This window comes from Thunnus albacares, chromosome 3 (genome assembly GCF_914725855.1).
Source record: "Thunnus albacares chromosome 3, fThuAlb1.1, whole genome shotgun sequence".
NCBI classification, from domain to species: domain Eukaryota; kingdom Metazoa; phylum Chordata; class Actinopteri; order Scombriformes; family Scombridae; genus Thunnus; species Thunnus albacares.
The window spans coordinates 13,056,786-13,069,176 of record NC_058108.1 but is presented as its reverse complement, the minus strand read 5'-3'; the positions used below and the strand labels follow the sequence as shown (position 1 = coordinate 13,069,176).

Here is a 12,391-nt window from a genome sequence, read left to right as displayed (position 1 = left end):
CAGTGAAACCTTGTGCTCAAAAAATCAGTCACAGGGTGTGTGATAATCTTAAAATGAGTCAAAAATTCGACAAAAACTCGACGAGAAATGTATTAAGTTTCTGAAGTACAGTTTTATATATTTAGGTTCATATATTTGGGTTCATCAACTAGTGGCACCTAGTGGTGAACCTCTCTATGTGGCAGAGTCATGGGCAGAGTACAAGGAGCCTTTTAATTTATTGTATTTTTTTAACCACCGGCACTCCGCGAAGACCCGCCCTACTCTGCCTCTGATTGGCTAGTACTTGTTGCCTGTGTTGGTTAGATTGGTCAGGTTTAAGCATAAGCAGTGAGATTGGTTTGATTAGGGTGAGAATGTCTTGGTTAGAGCCAATCAGAGGCAGAGTAGGGCGGGTCTTCACAGAATGCGGGTGGGGGAAAAAAACTCTTTAAGGGGAGGTGACGCGTTGATGGTGACGTTTTTTATCCAACACGGAAGAAGAAAGTAAACGATGGCGCGATAACAGAGCCATGTGAATCACATTTCATTGGCCGCAAGTTGAAGTGGAATATATTCTGTCACGTTTTATATCTCCTGACTCCTGGTTATGGTTGGCCTCCGAGTTCTTCCACAAGGAGCAACAAATAACTAATGAGAAACGAAATAAAATGGCTTTCGCAAACCTGTTTACGAGTCTGTCTGCTGTCAATGAAGGTGTCGACAGCCCTGGTCAACCAGCATTTACTCACAGGTATTTAACTACAGATAGACATGTATGTGTTTGACGGAACAATTCTGCTTAATGGCCTCCTTAACCTCTCTGTATACTCATCACTCGCTTATTTTTGTTTTATAGGAACGACAGTGAGAATGGTAAAAGAAATCATGGCAGAAAGAGGAAAATCCAGGGTGAGCAGCCTGGCCCTCATAACAAGGTATGTTAAACTTGAACCACACTGTGCTCATACTTCCCCTAATTTCTGACATAATAATGTTAACATCACGTATTAAAATGTTTGTCTTGACATGTGAGACATGCATATCTGACACTGAGTGAAAATTATTTCCTGTCTGCATCTAAACATCACATTCAGAGTTCTACATGTATCCTGAATCATTTCAGATGCACTCAGTTGGCAGTTTATTTGATGCAGCCAGTTAAAAAATAACGTAGTCCAATTCAACAGCCCTGCAATTAGCCCTAAACTTCATTCACTTTTATTTGATAAATTGAGTGTTGTCAAACACACACCTGCTAGACAGATCTGTTGGAAAATGAAACCATGCATGTTGAATTCCTGCACAATGTTAGCACAGAGTTTATTACAGAAACACTGTTTTGGTCATGGATGTTCATCAGGCATCAGATTCACAATATGAAACAACCACATCTTTATACTAGAGCCACAAGCTGCAACAATCAATCAAAAGGTGAGCCAAATACAACTACCTAAGGCATTTACAATGTAGATGATTGATAAAACATCTGTAAAATCAGGCAAACGATACAAGTCAATATCCATGATGACTGAAAAAACACTATTTTTTAAAATATTTTATTATAGGGCAGCCTCAGAGCCCTGACCCTAACATCTTATTCAATGCCAAATAAAAAGCCAATTCAAAACATGCCGTAAGAATCTCATTCAGACATGCTTAACATTAGTTTGTATTCTGAAAATATGCAGCAACTTCAAATATATCAGAATAGCTTCAATCAACAGACCTAGACCTGTCCAGATATATCAATTAATTCAATTGGTGCATTGTTATCCTTAACACTTTCCCATCATTGATTTAGAAGAATTAACAAACTTAATTTCTACTGTCGGTCTATCCCAGGAGAGGCGTCTTGCTTACCTTGAAGAGCTAGTCAGAAGATCTCAGAGATGAGCAAAACCAGCAACTTTGGTTGGAGTGTATAACAATACAAACCAGTTTTATTGAATTTTTACAATATTATGAGTATTACAGAACATTACAGTAAAATATAAAAATCAAAAATGCAAAAGGGGAACGAAAAATACCCTGTCTATGAATAAAAAGAGTCAAAAAGGCAAAAAAGGTTTGTTTGCGTTGCACAACACAATTCTCAGAACTCTAACAATATAGAGCCAAATATAGAAAACCACAGCTTGCTTTTCTGGCCAAAACAGGTTTCCTGTTAGATCTGTGACAAAGGTCTTAGTTTGTATTTTGTTCAGCTGCAGTTCATTCACAAACCTTCCAAACAATGTTTCCATGTATAAATCAATTGCCAATTTAAACCAAACATTTTAGAGAATTATTTTAGAGGTAGGTTTGGGTGGAGTGTGTTTCTCGGGCATATTAGGTGAAACCTTTAACAATATTTATGGATGTGCAAACCTTAAAAGGTTATGATAAACCTTTAAATACTGCCACCAGCTTTTCTCTGGTTTTAATTTCTATGCATTTCCTTTCCACAGAAGCAATGTTACCAATTCCAGAAAACCAGGACTTATAACTACAAGGCCATAAACTACCAGAAGCAAAACACCGACAGTGAGCACGCTGGCTTCACCAAGGATGTTGTACATAACCACGGCAATAAAGCCAGCCACAATAACATGGGTCACAAAGGCCAGAACTACAAAAATAAACATAACCATAATATAAACAATCAACAACAGCAGAGAAATAAGACGGAGGAGCAGAGAAATCAGCATCAGCAGAAGGATCGACAGAGGCCTCCCAATAGAGGCGGAAACCATCAAACTAGACCTCCTTCAAGGAAAGGTGGAGGAGGCAGTAGAAATAAAAATAACAAGCAGGTAAGCAAAACACTTGGCTGTTCCTCTTCAGATGAATATTATCCAGCCTGTTATCTGCTGCAGAAAGCAGGGCCAGAAATGGAAGTTGTGGTGTCCAGTCACACATCCGTCAAATTTAAATAATTTTTAAAAGCATGTGCAGTAATCAGAGCTAGCTCCCACCAGTGTCCAGAGAAGTTAAAAAGAAACATTAGTACTACAAATATTTATTAAAATATTATTTAGGGGCAGTTGCCCCTAACAGAAGATCACACAAAAGATGCCACTAAAAATGTGATGTGGGGCGGGGGGGGGCTTTCTTGAAAATGTTTTAGTTATTATTTTTTCTCATTATTATGCTCCTCTTTCCTCTCAGAACGTCCAGGTGAATCGCACCAGGTTCATGTCACAGGAGTTCAAGGACCAGAATGCTCTGATGGTGGATGGACGATTACTTTGTCGACATTTCCTTTGGGGAAGGTGCATCAAGGCAGGTTATGTTTTATTTAACTTAGTGAAAATTGATATGCACTAAAGTGAGAAAGTCAAACTAACTTTTGGGATAGAAAAACGTTTTTTCATTTAGACTTCAGGCTTTTATTGAGTGCTGTTATAACTGCAGTTTGTGATTTTAGGCTGTTTAAAAAATGTTCTTGTTCTAATGTTGCACTCTTTTTTTTCCCCCATTGTCGCAGGGTGATGACTGCCAACTGGAGCACATTCAGGGTTACAACAATCTCATCAAAGAAGTGTGCAAATTTTACGTCCAAGGCCTTTGCACAAAAGGGGAGAGCTGTCCATACATGCACAATATCCTTTTTGTTTAACAGCAACAATATGTACATCTTCCTGTCGTAAACCCATTACAGGCAACTAAACTGTAAATTAGAATTCCATTATTTCCTTTACTATGCTCCACAGACCTTCCCCTGCAAGTTTTTCCATAGAAAAGGAAAGTGTTCTCAAGGGGCAGATTGCAGGTTTTCCCACGAACCACTTGATGATGTCACTAATCAGCTGTTGGATGAGGTGTGTATGTAAAAGTGCAGCCCTCTTTAAAACATTTTGCTGTAAATGCATTGCTGTATGCTGAAAATGACTTCTTCTCATTGCAGGCATTAAAACGGGAAAATGACCTCTATGAACTTGCAAAGAAAGCTGAACAAGAGTCCTCAGGACAGCCAGTGAACACAGAGGAGTCAGAAATTATAGAAGCAAATGAGACCCCTGATATACTAATACAGCCACTCAGGTACACACATACAATCATAAACCTGTCATTGTGATTCTGTCAATATGTCAATATTAGCTGGATCTATAAGTCTTGTATAGGATTTATTTTATAATTAATCATATGTACAAGTTCTGCTTGAGCCACAGTAATTAGCATGCTGATATTTTAATTTTTCAGGCCTAACTTTTACAACAGTGCAGAGTCAAATGCACAAAAGGAAGCCTTGTTGTGTCAGACTGAAGAACTGGCCGATGTTACAGAGGAAACTATCCCACCATATGCAACAGCTGCCCAATCTCACATCTCACCGTCAAATAACCGTAACCATGAGGAGCCAGTGTGCTATTCTGTTGAAGCAGTGCTCGGACCTCAACTGTCCAAACCGTTCTCTGGTCTCTTTACAACGCCTGGAAGTCAAGATTCTTCCCCCCTCTCTGTCCCACTGACTGATAGCACTTTAGGCTCTGCAAATCAAAGTGAAGTTCCTTACTCTGTCGATGCTGTTCTCAGGTCGTGCAAATCACTGGGCAGTTCTACTTTTGGTCACTCGCCTATCCCTCCTGCTGCTCCTACTGCACTAACTGTATCCTACACCCCGAAAACCCAGCAGCTCAGCTCAGCAAACTATAAGGATAAGGACTTGTATTTGGTAAACACCAAAAATGAACCGAACAAATTCCAGGAAAAAACATTCAAGAGCCTGTCATCTCCCCAAGTGCACAGCGGCCCGACTTCAAAGACCTGCCGTGATCATCATCTTACAAAAGGAAACGGGCAACTGCTTACAGACATTACATGCTCTGGAGACGGTAAAAGTGAAGTTATGCTTAAGCCCAGCGGGAAAGTGTTGCACAGCCTTTTTTCAAGGCCCCCCAGTCAGACATCTACTCCCAAACATCCTACGTACTTAGAACCACATCTCTCTGGTCTGACATCTGACTCAGAAGCCTCAATAAATTATTTTTGTCCCTCTTCAGGTTTCACAGACTTTGAAGGAAGAGATGCTGTTTCTGCTGACCCTGATGCTAGCTCCATTAAAACCAGTGATTCTGCTCATCATTTTGCAGTAAAAAACCAAACTGAGGTCCACCAGAACTCCAAAAACTCACAATCTGACCTCAAACTTGTTGCAGGGCAACATTATTCTAGTGAAACTACAGCAGAGTGCAGCAGTAAAACAACTCATTGTGGTGATTTGGCAGTTGGATGTAGTAAAACCCTGAAGAGACCCTTTCATAGCCTTTTTGCAAGTCCTATTACTGACTCCCTAAAGCCACTACCAGATTCTGCTCGTCCTCAAGGCTTTATTCAATCTTCCTGTCCTACTCCACAGTCTGCAGATTGCAGAAGTAAAGATATTCATGTTAAAACTGTGGTTAAACCTGACAAGTTGAACTCTGCCAAGTCCTTCCTAAGCCTTTTTGCAAGTCCTCTTAGCGAGAGGACTGCTCCCCCCCCAGGCATGTTGTCTCAACCAGATTATTCAAGAACATCCTCTAAGTCTGAGTCAAGCCAGCCAGTTGATGCTGTATCTCATTTATCAGAGTCCAAACAAAAAGCTTCTAAGTTAGAGACACCTCTCCCATGCCTTGTTAGACCTGATGACAAAGAAATCTCTCATGCATCGAAATCCCCTAATTTCTCTCTAAGTCCTGAAAAGGTAAATGACGAAAGTTCAACTGAGCATGTAAATACAAAGCAGCAGGTGAACCTCACTGATTCTCTCAGCCCAGCCCATCAGCAGCTGCCTAACATCTCATCCCATAAAGGTAAGAGTATGAAATGCACTGATCGTGAAACCAGCGTGAAATGCTGGTAAGTATCACTGAAATCTGTCGTTTTTTTTTTTCTTCATGTTGTAGGTTCTTCAGTAGCAGCCACTTCCAATTCAGTTCTGAAAACCCTCTTCTTGTGCCTGAGCCCGTATCAACAGGATGGAGAACAACAGGACAATATTCAGATCAGTGTCACTTCAGGTATCCAGTTAAAGAGATTTATATTAGTATCTATGTATAAAATGTTCACTGGTTTTGTTTTTTGCTGGTGTAATTGAACAATAATCTGTTAATTTCAGAAAGTGAAAAGAAAGATGAAAGCAGCACTGGGTGCGTCTTTGTGGAGCAACAGCAGAGGAGTAAAATTAAGGGAAGAAGAAGGAAGAATCTCAAGGTAGGCTTGTGTGTGTCGGTATGTTAATTTAAAGGATAAGGCTGGTATTATTCTATATTTTTCTTATGGTCAACAAATCCCATGAAAAGAACAAAACTGACTATGCAACTGAAATTAAATTTAAATTTGACACATTTGCAACTCAATGTGGTCTACAAAAAAGCCGGTGTGTTTTTCCATTACACAGCAGGGCAAAGTAAAAGTAGTTTATCTGTTGGAGGTGTGCTGGTCGTCTGCAGCTCTTCATCATACATCATCATCACTGTAGCTGTTTCTGCTTGTACTATTCCTTCCCGCATTATTTCTAACTGATCTGCTGAACAAAGAGCTCCAAATATCTCCATATCTTGTTGTGTCAACCGTTTTTTGCACCACTAACAAAGCTCTGCTAATTTGGTGATGACCATGTTTAATTTCCTGTAAATTCTTCACAATAAAAGTCTCCTGTTATTTAGTCATTTAAAAGCTTTTAATATGAAGCAGTAAAGCAGAAAATGTTGTGTTTGCATCAGCAGTAACTTAACACAACTCTGAATAGGCTGACCCTCGGCAGGCTTCTGGAAAGCTGGCCAATCAGAACAGAGTGCATTCATCAGGAGGGGGGTCTTAAAGAAACAGGAGCTCAGACTGCCTGTTAAGAGACAGGCTGAACTGAAGAGCTGCATAAATGCCCAGTATGAGACAAACAAGGAGTTTTTTGAATTGTGATTCATGCAAAGCGACTCTAATGGAGTCCTAGAATATAAAAATATGGAGCTGGAAATGAGTGTAATAGGTCCTCTTTAAGACTATTTGGGAATATCAGTCAGCTTCTATTAAAGGAGGCATAATCATACATGAGTAGTCCTTGATATGCTTGATTACAGTTCATTTGTAAATAATGATGGTATAGACTATGCTAGAAAAGTTATCAGAAGTGGCAATATTGTAAGTGGCAGATAAAAGGTTAAGACTGTTGAATGACCAGTTAAGACCATGATTGGCACTAAAGTGAGCCAATTAAGTGGCGTACTCTAGTGCAAAGTAACCAACCATTGAGACTCCCAGCAGCCCCTGCCAGTTTGTCGAGGGCCTGGTACACAGCAGAGCACCATTGTTCTGTTGCCACTGTCGCTCTTGCTGCGCTAATATTAGCAGCTCTGTTTTAAACTCTTTGTTGGCTGAGCAGAAAAGTCCACTAGCCGCTAGGCTAATTTATACAATGTAAAATGCCATAGACTTGTGCTAAAATATTAGCATGTGGTATGTGGAGGAAAACATGGTCAGCAAACCACAGTTCTTTTGTCTGTGAACCATGTGAGTTTTGTGAACGATGAATGTTACTGCTGTTAAGCCATGGGTTGTGTAGATTTTTGGTGTAATTTTAAAGCACACTCTGCTGCACAGCTTATTTGTGCATTCTGTGTTTTCTATGAAGCTTCAGTGGTTCAAAGTGTATGAAGTTATTATGTGCCTTATGTAATAAGATTTTGATGGTGGTAATTCTAAGTTTATTCAAAGGTTATTTTTGGTTGTGGAATATTTGAAGTAATGTTACACTGAATTTGAGCTTTGGAAAATATATTTGTTGTACAACAGAGCCAATTGAAAATATGATTTGAATTATATGTTGTATAAGTACTCGATATTTCATGCTAAGAGTTAGAAGTTAGATATAATCAATACTGATAAGTGTGTGAATGTAACTGTATGGGTATGTAACATGTCTATAGGTCAGGTTTTGGTAAATGGAGAGCTTTGTGACAAGTCCGATGTCAAGGAGAGCGTCCACTGAATAGAGATTCCGGTTAACTGGATGGTGAGCCAACCTACAGGTCTTGAAAGAGGGACTGCACAGATTGTTGCTGTCTGAAGATGGATGCCCTTCCTCGCTTCCTTGTGTGGTAGGACACAAACTGACACAAATTTGGGCCCCAACGACTGATCTACTGACTGATCTACTAAATAAACTGAAAGACTGAATTCAGGGTCAAATTTTTTTTTTTTTTTTTTTGTGCAGACTTTATTTCTCTAGTTTGTTATTTTGGGTGAACTGTGTTGAGGCCAGAGGCCTGTACTACGAACCAAGTTCAACATATCTAGGATATCTTTTCGTTATCTGGCTTTACTGAACCAAACGTTGGCCGTCCAGATAACCAGTACTACGAAGCTGGTTATCAACCTACTCAGTCAACTCAGGGTTTTCCATATCCAGCTACGAGCACGTTCATGTGAAAGAGGTGGGGTTTTTAATTACGAGTGACATCGTCAGAAGTACTTCATGATATGAGATGAAACAGTGATACCAAGTATCTGTGGGAAACTTCTGTTTAAGAAACAGCAAAAAGTTATATTCAACGAAGTGCAATGTAAATGACAGCCTGTAATCATACAACAGAATAAGAAAATGTAGAAACACTAGCAATAATTTCCACATATTAAAAGTAGGCTACGGCTTAAAATACATTCAGGAATTATTATATATGACTTAAGTACAGAGAGATTTTTTTTGCTATTTAGTTGGATGATGAAGAAACCATTCTGAATATGTCACATAAAAAAGAAACTTAGAGTAATGCCAGACTGTGTCTGCTACCGAAGCAAACAGTGGAAAAGTAGTTAATGACTGATGAGTCTATCTGACTGAAATGTTGCATTTATAACAGTGTGTCGATTATTTTTCTAATAAAAGACAATATTTTGTTATGATTTGCAGTTATCATCACACAGTTGTCTCATGTTGTTCTGAGCTGCAGTGATGGAATCAGAGTGTAAAATCATCCACACTGTCAGCTTCACTCCAGGGATTTAATCGACTTTGCACAATTAAAATGCAGCTAAAATCATCATTATGTGATTAGTGTCGTAAACGATCTCTCTGTTTGTCAGAAGCTCTGTTCTGAAACCAGAGTTTAAATAGAAAGTCCGGAACAATAAAATGTTTCCACTGACCTATTAAAATATATATTGCTCCTTTTACTTGTCACTTCATTGTAAACTCAGGACTTCTGTCCATGTCGAGATCTTGTAGGAATGATGACTCTTTTTCTCCCAGTGATCTGATTGGTCAGTGGTTGAGTGTTGACAGATTGTGATCCGATCCTCTGCACCGGAGCAGGTTAGCTGTTCAGCATAAGTTACCATGGTGTACCCCGGTAAGAAGTGAGCCACTGTTGTAGGACTGAAAACCCAGATTAAACCTGAAGTTACCTCACTAACCTCAAATCCTGCTGTGTAGTACAGGCCTCTGGTGGCAAATATCTGAAATGCTGTTATTGTTTATCAATACGTGCGTGTGCACACGGAGGCAGGCATACCCACACTTTCTTAAATTATGAAATAATACTGTATATAAGGTGTTCCACTGCAAATACAACCCAGCCTTAATCTAACGTCAATTTATAGCTAGCCTTACTAGCTAGGCCCCTTACATGCTTGCTTCTAATTTATTTGAAGAGTTGGGTCTCCGAGATTGACAGCGTTGTGCTAAGACCATAGATAGATGTATGCTAAATTTCCTTTTATTTATTTATTTATTTATTTATTTATTTATTTTAAATTCAGAATGCCCTGATATTGTCTCAGTGACACATTGAGGTGGTCTGCAATACAGTTTGCAGGAGGTAGTTATTTTTTTTATAATTTTTTTTATTTATTATTTAATATTTTTTGCATTTTGTTTTATTTAGTTATTTGAGTATTTTTATTTGTTTGATTTATTCGTTCATTATTAACAGACTGACTGAATGAATGTGAAATTATGTTCATCAGAACATTGCTTTTATTTTTAAATCACTGCCATAAACTGCAGTTCTTTAAATGGCTACTTGAGGCTGGCTCCAAAAGCGAGTCAATCCCCATAGAGACCCATATTAAAACGCCCAACTTTACAGCAGAAATAAACATATTTGCAGCTTAGTAAACTGCCAAACTGCAGGGATACGTTGCTTTTTCACAGCCCTGACTGCAAATACACCGTGCTAACCAAGTTTCGAAATGGGGGGCTAACTGTATCAGAGTTTAACTTGAATGCATCAGATTTAGAGAAAATTGCAGGTGTTCATGATACCAACCATTCGAGAACTCCAGATTGATTCTATTCAGGAATACAGCTAACCGTCTTCTCTGCACAACAATCTTTCCTCCCGCGTATGATCTTGTTTTAATTCAGAGTGTACACGGAGAGGAGGGGCTATTCACAAACAGTCCGTCGTCAATGTGTTTGTGAGAAAGAGAGCAGGGCAAGGAGGGGCTGAGCAAATCAATGCACTGCATGCAGCGCTACAATGAAATAAGTTTTTACCCATTTTAAATGGTAAAAAAAAGAGAAAATTATTGATTGATTTTGGTCTTCTCTTATGATTTGTTAACAATAAGGAAAATACAGAATCTTGCTAGCTTTATTATTTAAAAACATGCATTGGGTGCTTTTGGGATTGTTTTTTAGAATTTCCATTGACCAGATGAGCTTATAAAGCACCACCTCTGTACCAAAGCAGACACGATTAAATTAGTAGATCTGAAATGATAGAAAATTAATCGACATATGTTTTATATTTGACCCTTTTCTAGATAATGTGCAGTCCCCACGGTAACTTTGTACCTCTTTCTCCTGTCTTTGCATTATTTTCTGTATTCTGCTCTTCAGACTCAGGATTCCCACAAAAAGTCCACTGAGAAAACGGTTGCACACTGGACAGAGCACCAGTCCTCTCGTGAGATGCCTCAAATCTCTTTGAAGGCAACAGATCCAGATGTGGCTGAACATCAGTTGAGAATATCTGACTCACACAACTTTCCATTCAAAGCAGTGCTGCCAATGACGCAGCCTCACCCCCGACAGACTCTGAAGCAAACCTCAGAGGAAAGAACGTGGGTTAAGGGGAACATGACGGTCACACCACTCAAAGACCTTTTCAAGACTTTAGACCCCGCTGTTTCCCACTTCAGACATTAACTTTAGGATTACTCTTGGATTTGATCACACTAATAATCTTTTTTTTTTTTGTACCAGTGTTTGAACTGTGAAAATGAAAGTAAAGTGATTCAAAGCTCAAGGTGCTGATCTTTATAACCTTCGTGTTCACTCGTTTAGTGTGAATTCAGAGCCTTTTCTCGAGATATCAGCTCATTGACATACCTGTGCCAAAAACTTGTCATTGCATTAAACATGTTCTGGGTGTTTGTACATGTGTTGCCAGTTTGATCCAAATCTAGGTTTTGAAAATTAATATAAAAACTCTAATAAACTGTGAATTTGAGTTTGTGCTTTTGTTTTCTGCAGTATTTTCTCTTGACTTGGGCTCAGTCATGTTAACTATCTTATGAAAGACACACAGACACATTTAAATATTTGTTTTATATTGAAAACCCACAGGAGCCTTTGTATTTTTTATATTTTTGTGAACATTGTTGTTCACAAAAATAACATTTGTTCTTTGGTATTTAAAATGTCCTGACACACTGATCAGTGTATTCTTGATATTAGGAGTAAAGTATTCTACAGTGGTACTGCACAAATAAACATAAAAACAATTTTAATTGTAAATGTTATACAAATTGATGGCAAATTCTCATACTTTTTTTCTACTTCTATTTTTCAATGTGTGTAAAAATGAGGATGTTAGTTTTATATAACAATTTAGATATTAAGATATTATCTTACACAAAAATATATCAAGCACAAATATAAACAAGTCATGTATCTGGGTTTAAATAAGGAAGTGTGTCAGTTTGTTAAAGATCCATCCCATACATCCATATTTTTTACAGTCTGTGGGTTTAATACTGTTGTTCATCTCCTGCCGGCTGCTGACAGCGCTGTCAGCCAGAGAGTTGATCACACAGGACGGTAGAGACACTATGTGTCTGTTTAAACAGGAGTGTAGCCAACTTCACTGCATTTAACACCGGAGCTGAGAGCGTCAGAGCTCAGAGCAGGAAACGCAGTCACTCTGCATTGCTGGTGTCCTCCGCTTCCATCATCTCGCGCCAATTAATTTTGAAATGGCAATAGCCAATGGGGAAACTCCAACACTCAGCTGGCTGACCAATGGTGTAATGTCATCACTCACTCACGGACAACCACGGTTATAGGGCAGGTCCGTGGCCGTCAATCACTTTGCTAGATGTTGAGTATGTAAATACTGGTTGCGTTAGGTGCTATTACTTTTCCACACAGCTCCATGGTCTAATCTTTAGGTTTAGTGACACTGATACAAACTGTTTATTACATCACTGAAAGTACAAACAACAG

At 38.9% G+C, this 12,391-nt stretch overlaps 1 protein-coding gene across 5 annotated transcripts; it reads left to right on the top strand.

The window, feature by feature from the left end:
• Positions 1-439: 439 nt before the first annotated feature.
• Positions 440-11,396, top strand: LOC122979220. 5 transcript variants are annotated; one of them, XR_006402823.1, is made up of 12 exons: positions 440-733; positions 839-917; positions 2,430-2,774; positions 3,130-3,243; positions 3,449-3,563; positions 3,673-3,782; positions 3,869-4,005; positions 4,165-5,756; positions 5,850-5,963; positions 6,056-6,156; positions 7,869-8,039; positions 10,784-10,871. XR_006402823.1 is itself a non-coding variant. In XM_044346494.1 (12 exons), exons 1-12 carry the CDS (start codon positions 651-653, stop codon positions 11,090-11,092), a joined length of 2,931 nt encoding a protein of 976 aa, XP_044202429.1. In that variant the 5' UTR covers positions 440-650; the 3' UTR covers positions 11,093-11,396. The 5 variants fall into 5 exon arrangements, 3 of the variants coding, with proteins under 3 accessions (XP_044202429.1, XP_044202427.1, XP_044202428.1); XM_044346494.1 differs by lacking the exon at positions 7,869-8,039 and having other exon boundaries at positions 4,165-4,796; positions 4,965-5,756; positions 10,784-11,396; XR_006402824.1 differs by having other exon boundaries at positions 441-733; positions 6,062-6,156.
• Positions 11,397-12,391: the final 995 nt, after the last annotated feature.